This window comes from Callospermophilus lateralis, chromosome 12 (genome assembly GCF_048772815.1).
Source record: "Callospermophilus lateralis isolate mCalLat2 chromosome 12, mCalLat2.hap1, whole genome shotgun sequence".
NCBI classification, from domain to species: Eukaryota; Metazoa; Chordata; class Mammalia; order Rodentia; family Sciuridae; genus Callospermophilus; species Callospermophilus lateralis.
Genome location: NC_135316.1, coordinates 100,328,468 through 100,348,255, shown reverse-complemented (window position 1 = coordinate 100,348,255; position 19,788 = coordinate 100,328,468). Strand labels below are relative to the sequence as shown.

General features: G+C 38.5%; 1 protein-coding gene across 1 annotated transcript in view; it reads right to left on the bottom strand.

The window, feature by feature from the left end:
• Ubac2 (UBA domain containing 2) overlaps nucleotides 1-19,788 on the bottom strand; it is a 157,405-nt gene that overhangs the window by 44,268 nt on the left and 93,349 nt on the right. Inside the window, exons 5-6 of the mRNA XM_076872130.1 lie at nucleotides 14,549-14,672; nucleotides 10,701-10,748 (exon numbers count right to left, since the gene is read on the bottom strand). Coding sequence (XP_076728245.1) covers nucleotides 10,701-10,748; nucleotides 14,549-14,672 — 172 coding nt within the window. The remainder of the gene's footprint in view (nucleotides 1-10,700; nucleotides 10,749-14,548; nucleotides 14,673-19,788) is intronic.

Sequence of the window (19,788 nt, the reverse complement as noted above, 5' to 3'; positions counted from 1 at the left end):
GTCACCAAGTATAGTCTATAGTGTGAGGGAGGGGGAAATAAGATTCACCTTTTGGAGTGTAAAAGAATTTGTGGACATATTTTAAAACCATCACTATGTCAATTCTTTCCAAGTTGAACTATAGTTTCAATGTAAACCCAAGCAAAACTCACTTGTTTTTTTCCTTTTTTGAAGAAGTTACAAGTTTATTTTATTTAATTAATTTATTTTTACAAGTTTATTTTTAAAGTGCATATAAACAGCCAACATTCTTAAGACAGGTACACCAGTTTTGAAAAAGAATAAAAAGGTTGGAAGATCTATGTTGCTTGATATCACAAGACAGATCATAAAGCCACTAAAGCCATGCAGTATGGTATTGGGGTAAAGATAGACATATTAAATCACTAGGATGGAAAAGAGTCAAGAAATACACCTACATTAGTCAACTGAGTTTTCACAAAGGTTCCTTGGTAATGCAAACTTGAGAATACAGCAAATAATGACGGACAACTAGATATCTATGTGTAAAATATAAATCTGAACTCTTACCTCCCAAGTATTACACTCAAACTTTATCAGAGACTTAAATAAACACCCCAAACTACTAAATTCTATAATAAAATGTAGGAGAAAATCTTTTAGATTTGTAAAAATTTCTTAAGTATGACATCAAAAGCAGAAACTTAAAAATAATTGCTAACAATGAATCAGTGAGCATTTCAAAATTTTGTTCCTTCAAAGACACAGTTACAAAAATAGGCAAGCTACAGATTGGGATAGATTTTTTTAGAAAACATGTCCAAGAAAGTGCATAATTCATAATACAGAAAGTTTTCATTTAACTATAAAATGATAAATAATCCAATGGAAAAAAATGGGCAAAAGATTTGAAAAGACACTTCCAAAGTAGATAAAATAAGCACATGGAAGATCCTTATCATCACTAGAGATATGCAAATTAAAACCATAAAATACCACTACACATCTACTAGAATAGTTAAAGATAAAATGACTGAGAATACCGAGTGTTGCTGAGGATGTGGAACAGTTGGAACTCTCCTGCATTGAGGGTAGAAATGTAAAATGGTATAGCCACTTTGTACATAATATGGTAGAACCTCTTATTGTTGAATATTCACTTACCAGATGAGCCAAAAATCTCAAAAGGGAAGTGAAAATATATGTACACCCACCCAGATACAGTAATGTGCGTGGCAGAATTCTACATGATAATCCAAACCTGGAAGCAACCAGATGTTGATCAATTGGTGAATGGATAAACAAACTGTGGCACAGTTAATTAAACTTAATTAAACTTAAAATAACAAGAAATGAATACTAAAATATGAATGTTAATAAAATAAACAAATCTCAAAAAGCGTGTTGGAGGGGTGAGGTGCTACACCTGTAGTCTCAGCTACTCAGGAGACTGAAGTGGGAGGATCACTTGAGCACATAAATTGGAGGCCAGTTTGGGCAGCAGAGCAAGATCCAGTTTCAAAAACAAATAAACAAACAATCCCCCCCCAAAAACAACAAAACAAAAATATGTAAACAAATATGTTAAGTGAAAGAAGCAAAATGTAAAAGATTTCCTACTATATAATTCTAAAGGCACAAATATCTAGAAAAGGCAAAATTATATGACAAAAGGGCCAGGGATATGGCTCGGTAGTTAAGCACCCTGGGTTCAATCCCTGGTACCAAAATCAAAAACAAAAACCTCGAAAATTCTATTGTATGTAACATCTTAATAAACAAAGAGAAAAAGAGTTTTTCAAAATAAGTGAATATGAAGATCTAGATATTTACAGAAATACAATCTTTTTAAGTTTTATAAGAGATGGGTTTTTTTGCAAAATAAAAATATTTTAACAAATAAAAAAACTCTGATACCTTGAAAATGTCCCCACCTGACAACATCAATTAATGTAAGTTACAAATGTGTTAATTAAGCCACATTTATAAAAAAAAAAACAATAAATTAAAAATAATGTTTTGATATTACCATAGTCCTTTTTCAGAGGCTGTCATCAAGATAGAAGAGAAATATCAACAGTCAGTCTCAAAGAGGAAGGAACACCAGAGTCTTCTATTAAAACACACACACACACACACACACACACACACACATATTTTAAGAGATAATCAAAATTGATTCGAGATTTCAAATCTTTTAAGAGGACAATGTCTGACCCCATGGGAAAAACGCTCTGTGCTGCGAATCTCACCGTGGGAAAGCAGGGTACTTGGTGGCAACCTCTGTACCCTCACTGCTTTTTTTCTGTAACAAGCAGCACCACTAAATTAGCCTGATACTTTAAAAATTATCCTTTAAATTTTCTCTCAGCCATTCTTTACTTCAGATTCTTATACAGGACAATGTGAGAAACGCAAGTCAATGACTTAGTTGAAGGTTGGGTACTTAACCCAGCATAGGGAGAGGACAGTTAAATACCCTGATCTCTTTGAAGAGAAAGCATAACCATAGGCCAGATTCTTTTTTTTTTTTTTTTTTTTTACACAATACCTTTATTTTATTTGTTTATTTATATGTGGTGCTGAGGATTAAAGCCAGGGCTCATGCATGTGAGGCAAGCGCTCTATCAACCCCAGTCCCAGGCTAGATTCTTTATGTCAAGGAAAACAGGCTGTCAATGAGACAACATCTTCTTGGGACTGGTCATCCCACAGAATTCATAAGGAAGGCTACAGCAAGTTGTTTATTATGTTGTTCATTGCTTGGACACTTTAAACCTTCACAAACAAGACCACCCTCCAGAATGCTGTCTTCACTGATGATCAACAGGGACTCATCTTGTGGTGTGCTGAAGGGAAGAACAGAGAGCTTTGAGTGTAAGCCTCCTTGGGTGGATCAGACCTGGATGAGAGCCTCAAGGTGTGCAGTGGAGGGCACTGGACTCGGTGGTTCAGGACACAACACTGGCCTCTGCTACAGCCCATCAGTTGTGCAACTTGAACCTCAGCAACATCATCTATAAGTCCCTGTACTACTCCAGCAATGCAGACAGCATGCTGAGAACTCAGAAGGCAGCAAGGTTGAAAGCATCCTAACACATAGCATTACAGCATTTTCTAGCACAGAATTTACTACTCTTTTGATAATATGAAAATTTTAAAACTCAACATTTTTATAGAATATATACCAAATGGTAGACATTATGCTAGGGACTGGGAATTATAAAAAATAATTTATGATTACTAAGTTGAAAGAAGACTCTCCTACAACTCAAAAGTAAAAACAAACAAACAAAAAAGGCATTTTTCCAATAAAGACATAAATAGCTATCAGTTTCAAAGAACAACACTCAACATCATTTATCATCAGGAAAATGCAAACCAAAACCAAAAGAAAATACCATCTCATACTTGTCAAGATGCTTATTATAAACACAATAAAATAAAAGAAAGGTGTTGGGAGGAGTGGGACAATGGGAACCCTTGTGCACTTTTCAGTGCAGATGCAACTGAGGCAGCCGCTATGAAAAATGGTACAGAGGATCCTAAAATAGAATTACTGTATAACACAGCAATCCCACTTCTGGTGACATATTAGGGCTGGAAAAGACTGGTGCACTCCCAGGTTCACTGCAGCATTACCCACAACAGCTGAGACATGGAGACAGTCTAGGTGTGCACTGCCGGATGAGTGAATAAACAAGATGTGGTATATGTATACCATCAAGTACCATTCAGCTTTAAAAAAAAAAAAAAAAAAAAGGAAACTGCAACAAGCAACAATATAAATGAATGGTGAGGATCTCATGCTACGTGAAACAAACCAGCCCAAGACAGACAAATACTGCATGGTTTACCTGAGGAATCTAGGTCGGTCCAATTCACAGAATCAGGGGGTGGAATGGTGGCTGCCAATGGCTGGGGTTGAGGAGTACAGGGAAAGGGGAATTGCTAATCAACAGGCATAAAATTTCAGTTATGTAAAATGAACAAGCTCTAGAGAGCTAGTGTAAAACACTCTGCATTTACCAACTACACACACACACACATACACACTCTTAATTAATTTAGCAGTACTGGGAATCGAACTTGGGCCCCACAATGTTAGGGAAGTTCTCTTCCACTGAGTTACATCCCCAGCTCTTTTTACTGTTTTCATTTTGAGGCAGGGTCTCACTAAATTTCCCAGGTTAGACTCAAATTTGTGATCTTCCTGCAGTGGCCTGACAAGTAGCTGGGGTTATTGATGTGCAACACCACACTTAGCTATGATGTATTTTAAACTTAAAACAAAACAAAAAAAAAAAGCTTGTTGAAAGGGTAGACCTCGTTAAGTATTTGCACTACATTTATGAATATATACATATACCTATATGTGTATATGTATGTGTATGTATGTATATATGAAGGTGGGTGTGGCACAAGCCAGCTATTTGGGAGGCTGAGGCAAGAGGATTTCAAGTTTGAGGCCAGCCTGACAACTTAGTGAGAATCTACCTCAAAATTCAGAAAAAGGGCTGAGGATATAGTTTAGTGGCTGAGTGACCCTGGTTCAATCCCTAGGAACACATGCACAAACACAAATGACAGGGCTGACTCAGGAAAGGAGTAGGTCAGGACTTGAATAAGATTTTGCTAGAAAGGGGATATGTGGGGAGAAGAAGAAATTCAGTTGGAAAAAAACTCCACGAGATTATACAAATCTATTTTTTAAGAACATAAAGACTAAAGCTATACTGTCTGAACTTGACCCAGTCTCTACTAATCAGCTAGTGTGTTTGGGAAATTAAATTTCTTTGTACCTCAGCTTTTTCACCTATAAAACAAATATTCCTACTTTATCAAGTTTGCTTTTTTTTTTTTTTTAATTTATTTTTTGGTACCAAGGATTGAACCCAGGGACACTCTACCACTGAGCTACATCCCCAACCCCTTTTATTTTTTATTTTGAAACAGGATCTCTCTTAATTGCCCAGGCTGACCTCCAACTTGCAACTCTCCTGCCTCAGCCTCCTGAGTTGCTGGGATATGGCATATGCCACTGCACTTAACTTCATCCGATTTTTATGAGAACTCATTAAGACCATATTTATAAAGTGCTTAGAAAAGAACTATTAGGCAGCTTTTGCTAGGTTATACTGTGGAAATGAAGCATTCCAAATCCCAGCAGCTTATGACAAAGACTTATTTGTTGTCATTTTGGGGTCACCAGGATCAGCCCCTCTCTGGCCCACGCTTTTCTCATGGTAAAGGGAACAGGCAATGGTGGAACCACACAATGGCTCTTAAGGCCTCTGAGAGGACAAAGCTCTCATCACTTCTTTTCTGTATGACACAGAACAAAGTCTGACGTCAAGAGGGCATCAGGTGCCTGTAGGGAGGGGCCCAGAAGACAGGGGCTAAAAAAATGTTAAACACATATGTGTGAACAAACAGAAACATATGAACAAATAATAGAATTTTCCACAAGTGCCTGGTGTATAGTAAGTGTCATGTGTTTGTAAAAGAACCCTGAGCTAGGCTGTGCCATTTGGGAAGAGTGAACACCCACACTGTTGGAGTGTGGGGCACACGGGGTGAGAGCTGATGAGGAGGCCAAATCTGGACAGGGTCCTTAAGGAGGATGTACTTTGGTTGTAAGTAAAAGATAAACTGCAGAAATAAACATTAATAGTGTAGTTTATAAGGTACCTCTGTTCTCTAGCTTCAACAAGATACTGGCATTTCATTTATCCTGCTTAGAGCATTTTAAAACTACATTTCCACTAGTTTCTGCCTCCCTGTGTAAGGCCTGTCTAGTGGGATATCACCTGCCAGCCCTGGACTGGGCTGTGGTTGCCAAAGCAGAGTATGGGGGCTTTCTTCTGGTGGTCCAGGCAGCCTGAGGTGAGGATGGAGGAGGAGGGAGAGAGCAAGAGTGAGTCGCCTTAAACCAGTGTGAGCCTGTGTGTGAGGGATCAGGGACCCACCAGCACACTACTTGGCTGGGATCCCAACCGCTACTTCAGCCACGGAAGGGTGGAGGCTTCCTAAGGGGCTGCTGTCACTGTCCACTCTGCACACAGCACTTCATAAACCCAGCAACCTCCTGACTGCTCCCACAGCCCCCATCTTCATTTCCAGTTAACTACCAAACAGCAACCTAAATCCTTAAATTTAACCGAAGGCCTTGAGCAGCAGATGACTTACCCCAAACCCTTGTTTAGTTGGATCTGGAGAAGAAATCTAAGAGAAATGAGGATAAACAGGAAGAAAAGGAAGTATAAAGAGAAAGACATACACAGGCAGGAGAAGGCAGAGGACCCAAATGCCATTATCACCACCGAGAAGCAGCATGGGCCCCAAACTTATTCCAAAGGAAGCTAACATTACCATGCTACATGCTGCTATTTCCATTTTTATTTTTTTTTTAATTTATTTATTTTTATTTATTTTTGTCAGTTAAAGTGTTTTTATTTTTTGTCTTTCAACTGAGACAAAGGCAAATCAGCTCAAAAAGCCCTCTTGACTCCTTCCAGACTACTCCTCTTCCCTTCCCCTATTCACAACCCGGTGAGGTTGCTGCAATCTCGCATCACCTCAAGTGCGTCTAAAACACTTTCAAGATGCTCACTGCCTACAGAAAACAATCAAACTCAAACCACACTCATAGTTCTAAATAATCTATGTCAATCTACATTTCTAATCTTATTATTGTGTGGAAGTTTTTTTTTTTTTTCTTTCCACATGAACACTGCTTGATCACAAGATTAGTCAAAGTCTGGGGTACTGGACAGAAGCACAACACAGGCAGCAATGACTGTGGGTACAGAGTAGGGACACACTGAGGCACAGAATCCTGAGACTGAGAAGTATTGGTCCGTCTAGTAACTTGCTCTTAAGCAGCTTGGAAGAGGACCAAACGATGATAAATATGTGAATTGTAAAAAAAAAGAAAAATTGCAAAAGCAGCCCCTTTCTATTTGAATCACATAAGAATCAGATCAGGTGCAAGACCTCAGCTTTTGAGAATCAGGGCACATCCCAGTGGTAATGACTCATTACTATGATTCATAAAACCTCGGAAAATGAAGAAGTGCTGGGCCATTGATGTCTTTAAGGCTCTCCAGTAGAACCACAAAAAGAATTCAAAGTTTAATAAGTAAGCAAAGCTTTTTTTAAGGGAAAAAAAGTATAAATGTGTAACAAAACTAGTAGAATTATGAATACATAAAGTGGTTTCAGTTTTTGAAAGTCTTCCACCAAAGACATTCAGAAGAACAACTGAATGCAATGGTGGTGAAACGATGGAAGCAGGAGGTTTCCTAAAATATCTGAAGCCCTGGCATAGACTGTGATATTTCACTGGACTATTACAACCAAGCCTTCCAAAAAAAAATTTGTAATCTTTCATGAAAACTGTTAATTAAAATATTAAATGTTAGTATTAAAAATAAAAACCGTTGGGGCTGGGGTTGTGGCTCAGCGGTAGAGCGCTCGCCTAGCACGTGCAAGGCCCTGGGTTTGATCCTCAGCACCACATAAAAATCAATAAATACAATAAAGGTATAAAAAATTTATAAAAAAAAATAAGAACTGTCAAAGGAGGGACAAGGCACACAAAAACAATGATGCGTGTGAATAATCTCAAAGTACTCATGAAACACAACTGAATACTCCTCACCTTTTCGGAGTAGCAGGTGGCCTCCCCAAGGGATTACAAAATGGAACCGAAGAGTGACAACCATCCCAGGCAAACTGCAGTCTTACTGCTCCTTGAGAGCTAAAAACGATTTTTCTCCAACCCAGGAAAATAACTTAGGCTTCACACTTTTCTGTGACATCAGTGAGGACAGAAAGAGGCTCCTACTCACACTCCTACACTGTCTGTATTTTATCTAACCACTGAGATGTTATATGACACATGTGTGTACATACAGAGACATCTATAATCATAAAAGAATAAATGATATAAGGAAAGATAAAAACTAGGCTAGCCCAAAGAAATAAACTGATAACTAGCTAAATAAAATAAATTCAATTCAAAGTTGGCAACTTTCCAGGAAAACACGAGTACATTTTTTGGTTTCTATGACAGAAGATTACAGATGACTTGTTTTATACACATCTTTCTTTTTTAAAAAGCTCTTTCTCTTAAAAAACACAAGAATTGCTAGGTGAACTATCAGTTTCAATGCTAAAAGGTGAAATTTCATCAACAGGTTTTGTAACAATTCCCCAAATATGTATATTTTTTTGGTAGTATGAATTTCTTTTTTTTTTTTTAGTATCTTATTTATCATAAAAACCAAAAAAAAAAAAAAAAAAGGGAAGTCAGTTGATCTGCATGGGAAGAGAACTTGTGTTGTGTTGAGCAATCAGCATCTGGAACAGGCACACTGTGGCTTGGTTATGGCACACAGGGACTCTGCAGTCAGTGCTGTGCGAACCAGACACTCATGACAATTTTCAGATCCTCCTTTATAAACAGCATACTGTGTTATATAAAATATTTCCTAACAAAAATGTGGATTTTCTAGGTAAAGTCAGAAAAAAAATTCATAAAGTGTAAAACAAGCACCAATATTTATGGTACAGCATGAAGGGAAACCAGCTATGATTATCATTATTATCAATCATTTCAAATAAATGTGGCTAGAATCATCTAATTATGGTGGAATAGTAATAAAGGGTAATAAGAACAAGGATAATAAGAAAACTTATTGGATTTGTGATCATAGTAGGAGGTTAATAACTTCGGTTGAGTCAATTACTATAAGAAACAAAAATTAAATTAGCTCAGAGGTATTTATTATTAGTGAGATTCTCTAAAATGCCAAATCATCCTGGAATTCCAAACATAGTGCAATAGGCATTCTGTATTAAAAATTCATTAATCTGATTCCTTTTAAAAAGTTAAAACAGGCATCTTATTACCTGTCAAGAGGTCTGCTGGAAAGACTGTGACCACAACATGCATATTTTAGATTCTAAAAAGACTACAAAGAGATGAAAAGTGCAACCTCCAATTCTAGAGCATCAAATGTCACAAAACGAAACTTTCTGAGGTGACAGCAAGCACTTAATTTAAAATCAGCTGTCTAAAAACAGAATGAGGAAAGAAAATGGAATGTTTTAAAACAAATGAGTCACATAATGAGTTATTAAAGAAAGGAATGGATATTCAGAGTAAATGAATCTATAATAAATGAATACAATGAAACAGCATACAATAAAATAGTTTGAAATTCTTTTAATGCTTAATGAAAAAAACCGTAAAAGACTAAGACAAATTGTAGTATGGAAGAAACTGTACATCTTCATGCAGCTCTTATTACTGTCAATCAAGATGGCAGTTCAAGTGGTGATGAACTTAGACCGGAGAGAGCCTGGCAAGTGTGCCCTAAGAATCAGTCTAACCCCAGGATGTTCCAAAGCCACAACTCTTAAGAACAACAGATGGGTCAGGAAGGGTGGCACACGCTTATAATCCCAGCTACTTAGCAGGCTGAAACAGGCAGATCACAAGTTCAAGACCAGATGGGGAACTAGCCAGGCTCTACTTCAAAATGAAAATAAATAAATAAATAAATAAATAAATGGCTGGGGATGTAACTCAGTGGTAGAGCACCCCTGGATTCAATCCCTACTACTGGGGGGAAAATGAATGCCAGATTGCTTGTATGGTTTGAAGGCTTCTCAATGGGGTCCTGGGTAAATGAGAAAATATTTAGGGAGAAGAAAACCAGTGACTTTGATTGGCAGAAGCACATCAGCTGAGGGGAATGAACAATCAAGTTCTAGATGAAAATAATGAACAGAGAGGAGGAACAACAGAGCTGAAAGTGAGGAGTGAGGTGAGCAGGCTGAAAGGATGGTTGGTACATTGGCCCCAAACACAGGTCAGTCACTTGGGAAACAAGGACCAAAAGTAGTGATTTATGTAAAGGGTCTGCAGAGGGCTGCAGTTATATCGAAGTCTTTTTTCTCTGATGTTTCACATGTTCATATGAATCTATTCTATATTTTTCTCATTTTTTTCCAAGAAAGAAATTAAAACTATACTCCATATACACTAGTTATAAAACTATTTTCATAAATTTGAGGGTTCATATTCAAGTGATGGAAGAATAAAACTCAACTTCATGGTCTAAATTTCTTTTAAAATACCCTCTAAATAAAATATAACCAAGTCCCACGGGTATGGGACAGAGATGGAAATTCCAGCCACAGGAGGAGGACCCAAATCCTCCGGCTCACTCCCTTCCTCCCCTTCTCTGGCCACAGACCTGATGAGTCTTCTGTCAGTTCCAACCCACCTGACTTGCTGGTTGGTCTTACTTTCTTCCCTCATGTAACAGTCTCTTTATAAAACAAGCACAACAGTTCTCCTTATTTTTAATAGGTCCAACATCTTCATTTTCTGTCATTTTTTTTTACCATGAATTAAACTATGAATGTGATATAAAACCAACACTGATGAAAACAATTTAGCTAAAACATCAAGTTACTTTGAAAACTCAGACCAACTGGCTCCCTTCGTCTCAATTTTCCAAGTAACTGGCCCTTTTTAGTCACTAATGAAGTAGCACTGAGCCAGATCTGACAGGGCTGAGAGAATGTCAGGAACAAGTCAGTGTTGCCCACAAGTTCAGCATCACGCTTTTACTCGTTTTTTTTTGTTTTTTTGTTTTTTTTTTTGTTGTTGTTGTTTTCCCAGAAGGCAGGGGGAATTGCAGGGAGGGGGAAATCAAACTTACAAGTCCACTTATGGCTACAATCCAGATGTAGGAACCAGAGGTGAAAAGCTACAAAAGAAAAAAAAGGCAACTAAAAATGAAATTCAACTGCCAGTAACAGCATACTTATTTTTACATAATCATGACCATTTACAATACTAATTATACTTGCTATCAAATATATAGGCAAATAGAAAATAAACATAAATTTTGTTTAATAATAAGGTTATTTTTTTAAGATCTTCAATGCTGAGAATATTACTTGAACCTGGCCCACTCCCATGCAAAGAAATACAAGTGAAATTCAAGTATATTACCATTTACAAATGGGTATTAATTATATTATTAGAATCAACAATGTAAACATAGGTAGTCATCATCCATGCTTATTGCTAGTGACTTATGACAACTGTTAACCTAACTTTCTCATTGTAACTTTTTATTATTGTTTCTCTAAATTTAGACGGGAAGAATTTTGACAGCTTAGAGGTCTGTACCAAATAGTATTGTTCCTATTCTAGTTCATCTAAGGAAGAATAAACTTATAATACCATTGTTAATTATTATTATTAAGTCTCAAGAAATCTCTACCTTTGCTTTCTAAATTATATTTTAGAGTTGTGCTCAGGGTAAAATAAACAAAAACAAAAAAAACACCAAACAAATCAAAGCATCTCAAAGCGTCCCTGGAAGAAAGAAATGGTTTGTGGTCTAGTGTGTACTTTAGAAGCTTGGACTAGGGGTTAAGACTTCTGATCTTTGAGGAAGAAGCAGGGCACTGGAGCAGGGCAGCTGTATTCACTGCCAACTGTTAGATGCGAACTTTGGAGTTCCACACACTTCATGAGGACACTCAGAGCAGAGGACACGAAGGGTAAGAGGCCGAAGGACAGGGAGAGGAGCCTGGTGGGCTGTGTTCTGGTGCAGGCCACCCAGGAAGGAATATCAGCTGCCACTTCTAATTTAATCTCTGATCTGGCATGGAGGCTTCCTCCACGTAAATAACTTTGATAATAACAAGGTCAAGAATTATGCAGACAAATATTTTGCTGTCATTCTCCTCTAAAAAGAAAAAGGATAATAAGTTAACTATCACTTTCTACAAGCTGGGCATTTCTCGCAAGGTTTCCCACATTCTGAACTCAGCGAATCTTCCATATCACTTGATGAGGAAGCTCTATGAACTTGATTCTACTGGTGAGAAAATTGAGTGTCTGTGTGACTTGTACCCCTGTTAGACAGCTATCAATGGTGGAGTTGGGTGTATGCAGATAGGCAAGCTCCACAGCCCTGTGCTTGCCAACCTGCTCAGATATAAGTAGAAGGAGTCCAACATCCTGCCAGTCAAAGCTGGTTTCCTTTGGATCCTCTCAAGCTCCCCTTCCTACTGTGTGTTTGGTGCCAACTGTGTTGCTTGGGTTTTGACAGGTTCGGGAGTGAGTTTTCCTAGCCTCTGGGTTCCTGGAGGACAAGTATCTCATCTTGTATTTCACCCCATCCTCCACAGCTCCCAGCACAGGGTAGGCACCACAGGGCTGGCTCTCAAGCCATCTGATATATAATGTCCCTTCATAAGCATTTTGGCTCTTCTGGTAAAGATTACAGCCATTCATTCATCCATTAAAGAAATGTCCCTGGCTTCATGTAGCTGTGGTGGGGAGAGTGAATGTCACAAAAACATGCAGAGGCCCAGAGAGAAGTGGGGCAAGAAGAGGATGGCGACTTCAGCCACCCTTGATGCAAGATGGGCAACTGCTGCTGGAGATGCAAGAAGAACCCTGATGCCATCCATGCCAAAGACTAGACCGTAAAAAGAAGCAGTGAGGCACCTCCACTCCTTCTGATATCCACTTCGACCTCACAAAGTTATTGAAAACACTATGACAATATTAGGAATTTATACTACTTTGAATAAACTGTGGTAGCTGCATCTATATTTTGCTTTCGATCAGGGTTAAGAGGTTACTTTCTGATTTTTATTTATTGGTTCTTTTTAGTTAAACATGACAGTAGAATCCATTTTAAATATAACTATACAAGCATGGAATATATCTTATTCCAGTAAGGATCCACTCTTGTGGATGTACGTGATGGTGGGATTCACCGTGTCATTTTTAAGCAGTTACTTTCACTGCAGGCCATGTAACTGCTGAAACAGCACTAAACACAGAGGCTCTTGTGATGGAGGTTATGCAACCAGAGCCCCTCTCTCTGAGAAATATTTTACTTATTTTGCTTTTTGTAAAACAAAACAAAACAGTATAACAATACATTTATAATGTCAGAAAAAGCAATGAATGGGGTTAGCTATAGAGATAAATTACTAATTAATAATAAGAACCACTGACTTAGCTATTTTTATCTTTTCAGATACACAGTAACACTAATGCTATGATATTTAATCCTTAAAATAATCTTGTAATATAGGCATTATCATCTTCATTTTGCAGGTAGGCAAATGGGCAAATGGGGGCTCAGTAAAAATAAGTGACAAAGCAAATAGTCAACAGACCCCATCACTAAGCCAAAGTTCACTCATCCCCAAAGACCTTCCATAATGCCACATGGAATTTCTACCCCATAATTGAGGAAATAATGTTTTTCATCCTCAATGATTCTAGCTTTAGAGTTGGAAGGAACTTAGGTCAAAATGAGGATCAGGGGGGCATGACTTGACCCAAGTCTCAGAGTCAGTGAGGGACATACCAGAACCAGGGGCCAGGTCCTGGGTGTTTTTCTGCCATTTCATACTGCCTCTGTCACAATAATTTAAGGGAAGAAAAAAAAAAAAATCAAACCTGCTACAGCAAATACTAGCTGTTAAGAATAAACTGCAAAAACGAGCTATTTGGTTACATACATATTAGGAAGGCTAAGGGGGAGTTTGTGGGGGCTGAGAGATGAAGAATAACATATTTCATGAGAAACGGTTGTAAAAGTTGTAAGGAAACACCCGCCCCTGACGGGCCATTGATAATGCATGATAACAGACTAGAGGAGCTGGAGGAAATGCTAAAGGTTAAAATGGGAGGGAGAAGGGCATTTTACAGTGACACTAGTATCCGGTTTGATATGTGCGGGATAAGGAATGCCTGAGTGTTTACTAGTGGATCAAAAGGCCAAGCTACACATGGTGCCACAGGAAGCTGCAGGAAAAAGCTTGACATCAAAAGTCATGGGAGTAAAAATAATGACAAAGAACAGAACACTGAAAATCCTATGTGTTCCAGTGTAGTGACTGGAACCCAGCAGGGAGCAATTGGTATTCACTGAGTATTAGTAAGGACTCATTTAAGCTCAGGTTTCTAAGTCAGACAGTAAGTACTCCAACAATCTTCAAAGAAAACCATTTAGCAAATGATGAAAATATCATCGTAGGAGCACAAACACAGAAGTAATAACATTGCTAATGCTTCTTGAAAACATCAAATCTCAGGTTGGTAAAGCATTTTGGGTTTCTTCTTCAGAGCTTTCTTTGTGATGCTGTATTCAATAAACTAATTTTGACATTGATTTTTCCACTTTCCACTGTTCTCATGTATTTCCACTTCAAACTATGATTTTTTAAAAGAGCATTTACACATAATTGTAACAATTAAATGAAAATATTTTCCACTGATACAAATTACAGTGAAAGCTCTTATCAGATTTCTAAAGGCTATGAAAGTATTCTAGTACCTTCTACACCTTGATGTTCTTGTTCTGTAACACTTCCTTTGAACATTTGATACAGATCATGAAGCCAAACTTATGGGAAAAAAAAAAAAAAAACAACCATTGTTTTCAAGGAGATCAAATGAGAAAAAAAAAGACAAAAAAAAAAAAAAAGATTTGGTTAAAGAAATGTGAACATAAAATGCATACTGTACCTGTAGTCCCAATATATAAATCAATGTCTTGTTTGTGATGGACAACGGGCCCAGAATTTGTGCCACTTGGACTCTTGGTATGGAGCAGTAAAATGGTACAAACAGAGCAAACACAGGTGCCAAGCTATGCAAACAAACAGAGAAAAATCACTATAGTATAAAGTTGAATTTAAAATACCAATGGTAGATGGATATTTGAAGTAACACTGCTTATAACTGATCTCAGTCTAAAAGCAAGGTCTTAAATGCACAAGTTGGTTTTCAAACACAGACCATATATGAAATAATTTGCAGTTATAAACAACACTTTATGAAAACTTAATTGTCCTATCCCATTGACATTTCCCAAACCCCCTTGAGGAAGTAGATCAGCATCTGTTGATTAAATGTGAAGCATGTGAGAAATTTAAAGTGGATGCTGTTTTCTTCCCATGAATGACTTAAAAATCAAATGAAAGAGACTACATAAACCAAAGGCAATGGACTTTAGAAATCCTCCTGGTCAGACCCAAAGCTTCATCTTAGCCTTTGACCAGTGATCTGTCACCACAGCCCCAAGTGCTACTTACTGCCACCCTCCCTTCCTCATACTCTCTCCTCTTTGCATCTTAGGGGTGTTTCTTACTGATCCCAGGGATGACTTCTCACACCACTCTGCCACCTCTCATGAGAGTCTTTCCTTATTCTAGTCTCTCCCTGAACAAGCAACTCCTTCTATGGCTTCAACTAAGAAAATGAGCAAGCACTCATGCTGCCTGCCTGCCCCCTACCCTGGCTCTAAAACTCAACTTGATACTGTCAACTTGACATACTCAGAAGTCACATGTGTCCCTCTCCTTTTGCTTCTCTCTAACCCATCTCTCAACACAGCTAACAGTACTCTTCTAGAACAAGAGGTTTTCCCTGCTTGGTTCCAGGTCCTGTGCTAGAAAACAGGTATCCAGTCACATTACTCCAATGCTTAAGCCCCTTCCTTCCACAGGCTCCCAGCATCCAAAGATTAACTACCATGAAACAGCAAAGACCTGCACCTAACTCCCCCACCCCTGCCTGGGGGATTGAACCCAGGCCTGGCACATGCTAGGCAAGCCCTCTACCACTGAGCACAGCCCCAGCTCAATCTGCAATCCTTTCTTATCACTGTAGTTTCCCACAGCTGTCCTCCTTGCTCTTCCAAGCATCAGGCCAGTCACATGCAAAGTATGCTTCCTCCCTCCCTCCCTCCCTCCCATGCCACAGGCACACGGCTCCCCCTGGACACCTCATGCTCCTTTCACTATATACTGACACACGTTATTCTTTGAACCTGAACACTCCTTTCCACTTTGCTGCTTAGGAAACTCACCTTGTATGGCACTGTTCAAGTCTTAGAAAATTTCTCTGATTTTTCCTGGAATTAATAGCTTTCTTCTCCCCTCTAACCCCCCAACCATGTCAGTGTCAGTGTTTTGGTGACTCAGTTGGGCACTGACTATGCCAAGGCAGGATGCCCAGCACAGGGGCTACATCTCCATCTCTGAGCAATAAGCAGTCCCGACCTTGAAGGACTCATTCCAGGATGGCAAACTCACACTCCTACTACAGCTGGGTGGGTAAGAGGAACAGTGTGGTTTGGGCACACCTCTGTAACCATTTTTCATTAAACAGCTGGCTTAACTGCTCTACCATTATTTACCTTTTTTTTTTTTTTTTTTTTTTTAAGGAATGGCATCAGTATAAAGAATTATTATTTCATTACTGCTGGGCACAGTGGCACATGCCTGTAATCCCAGCAATTTAGGAGATTGAGGCAAGAGGATCAAGAGTTCAAAGCCAGCTTCAGCAAATTAGTGAGACACTTAGCCACTCAGCGAGACTTTGTATCTAAATAAAATATAAAAAATGACTGGGGATGTGGCTCAGTTGTTAGGCATCCCTAGGTTCAATCCCCAGTACAAAAAATAAACAAATAAAAATAAAAAAAGAATCATTTCATTACTGTAAGAAAATGCAAGAACTAATTTTCATGTCTACAAAGAAATGTCCTCACTAGTATTTTTAGGAAACACAGGACCATCTTGGCCTCTTGTACATTTTCTCATCTCTGATGGAGACCATGTTATATAAAAATCATCCAGCATCCTCTCAATCCTACTATGCACACACACACACACACACACACACACACTCTACAAAACTGGTAATTGGCAGCAGTATCAACAGATATGTAGGAAAGTGTAGCAAAAGCTGGAATAAGAAAAACCCAGGCAGGAGACACTTAGCATGGGCAGTGTGACAAGACTGGATTCAGAGCTGTGAGCTAAGGAGGGGATGGAAGGAAGCCTAGGTGAGTGCACAGCAGACAGGGCGAACACCCACCTGTTCAGTGTGGGTTCCTCCCTAGCCTACACTCCCCAGACTGAGCATGCAGGGCTGCAGGCAGGAAGGGATGGAGGCCTGCTGGGTCTCCCAGCATCAGTACTGGGCTTGAGGCGGCTTAGGAGTTTGTTAAATTGGGGAAAACAAAATAATCCTTACTCTTGAACACCTGTATGGCCCACATTTTAATGAACTATATAGAGGTCTCAACAATCTCCCAATAGCTTAATTCTGAAAACAAACAACAACCCCAAAACCCCACTGTAATTTACTTAACTTTGCATTTCCAAAGTGCCTAATGTAGATTTTTATACATAGTCAACTTCGGTTTTGTTGGATTAAAAAAAAAATTAACAAAGCAAGTTCTAAGCATTACACTAAAGAACTAGTTTTGTGCAATCCTAAGCCCAAACAATTTGATTAGCAGTTGTTTTCCTTTTATTGAAAAGTATAAGTTATTCATTCCTGGTCTGGATTTACTCTAAGGGCTCCCCACCTCAGAGAAAAGGCCAAATGCAAATTACAACTATACTGAGGGGCCAGGGTTGTGACTCAGGGGTAGAGTGCCTGCCTAGCATGTGTGAGACACTGGGTTTGATCCCTGGCACCACATAAAAATAAACAAATAAAATAAAGATATTATGTCCATCTATAACTAAAAAAAAAAAAAAAAAAACTCTTATTAAAAAAAAACTACACTGAGATTCCATCTCACTCCAGACTGAATGGCAATTATCAAGAATACAAGTAACAATAAATGTTGGTGAGGATGTAGAGAAAAGGAACACTTATATATTGCTGGTGGGGCTGCAAATTGATGCAACTACTCTGGAAAGCAGTATGGAAATTCCTAAGAAAACTTGGAATGGAACCACCATTTGACCCAGTTATGTCCCTCTTTGGTACATGCCCAATAGACTTGAAATCAACATATTATAATGATGCTGCCACATCAATATTTACAGCAGCTCAATTCACAATAGCTGAACTAGGGAACCAGGCTAGGTGCCCTTCAACAGATGAATGGATAAAGAAAATGTATGTATACATAATGGAATATTACTCAGCCATAAATAGAAATGAATTTTTGGCATTTGCCAGCAACTGGATGGCACCGGAGACTGTCATGCTAAGTGAAATAAGCCAATCCCAAAAAAACAAAGGTCGAATGTTCTCTCTGATATGTGGATGCTTACTCACAATAAGTGGGAGGTGGGTAGAGAAAAATACTTTGGATTAGACAAAGGGGAATGAAGGGAAGGGATGGTATTGGGAATAGGAAAGTTAGTAGAATAAATCAGATCTACTTTCCTATGTTCATATATGTTTACATATGAATACATTACCAATGTAATTTCATATCATGTACAACCAGAAGAATGGGAAGTTGTATTCCATATATGTAAAATGTCAAAATACATTCTAATTTCATGCATTAAAAAAAGAATGAAAAAAAAGAACAGCACCTTCTCTGAGCAGCCCTCCTTGACCCCCCACCATCTGCACAACTCTTAGCCCTGCTGGCTGTTTCTTTCACTGACCAACTGTCCCCAAGCACCGTCACTTTGTACTCTACTGTACAACTCATGGGTTTGTCATCTCTCCAGCTGGAATGGAAGCTCCACAAGATCTGTTCCGTTTGCTGCTTTATCCTCTCTACCAGACACTGTCCTTACAGAAGAGGTGCTCCATGGACACTTGCAGAACAAATACATTTTTCTTTAAACAATGCAACCATCTAGCAGAATCTGCTTTTTGTTTTAAAAAGTCCCTTTCTGAGGCTAGGGTTGTAGCTCAGTGGTAGAGTGCTTGCCTCACATGCGTGAGGCGCAGGGTTCAATCCTCAGCACCTCAGGAGAAATAAATGAATAAAATAAAGATAGTTGTGTCCATCCACAACTAAAAATATTTTTTAAAAAAGTTTCTTTCCTTATTTAACATTTTAAATGGGATGAAAGTACATGTTTCACATACATGCTCAATATGGCTGGGTGGTCTCTCAGTAACAATAAAATCCCACTGTGGTCAGCCAACTGCACTAGACCCTCGCCCCTAACAGGACACATCCCCTGAGGTACTCAATTCATAGAAGTTCTTCCATTTACATCTAGCCATTAAGCATGAAAAGGGATGTTATAATTAAACAACCTGAAGCAGAATTCTTGTTTGAGTTATATTTCAACATAAACAGAAGACAATGATAGGAATTTTAATGACCACAGTTTATAACTTATATGCCAATAGAAGAAGTTCAAAATTCCTTAAAATTTATTAATCATTATAATTTTAAATGATGACTAAATACTAGACCACATGTACACACACTACAGAAACACATTAGATCAGGATTATGTGGGTTGCTTTGTAAAAAAATTCCATTGCTATTTCTATACACACGACTTCACAAAATACCATAATGTTATTAGTCACTGACCAGTTTTTCTCTTTTCCTTATTTTATGGCAACATCTGGTCTTTATCCTTGCAACAATAGTTCGATTTGACCTTTTTCATACGGTAAACAGCTAAGTGCCAGAAGCCTGATCTTAAGCACGTGAGGTCAGAGGTACAAAAATATAAAGGAAATCAGGTTATAAAGAATTCCCTCATCCCTTTAACTAAGACCACTAACATTTACTGAGTGCCCACTATGTGCTCACGACTGTACTCAACAGAACATATAAAGGAAACAGTTAAGATCACAAATGTCAGGCTAGGGTTGTGGCTCAGTGCTAGAGTGCTTGCCTAGCATGTGCAAGGGCCTGGGTTCGATCCTCAGCACCACATAAAAATAAACAAATAAAATAAAGGTATTGTGTCCAACTACAACAGAAAGGAAGGAAGGAAGGAAGGAAGGAAGGAAGGAAGGAAGGAAGGAAGGAA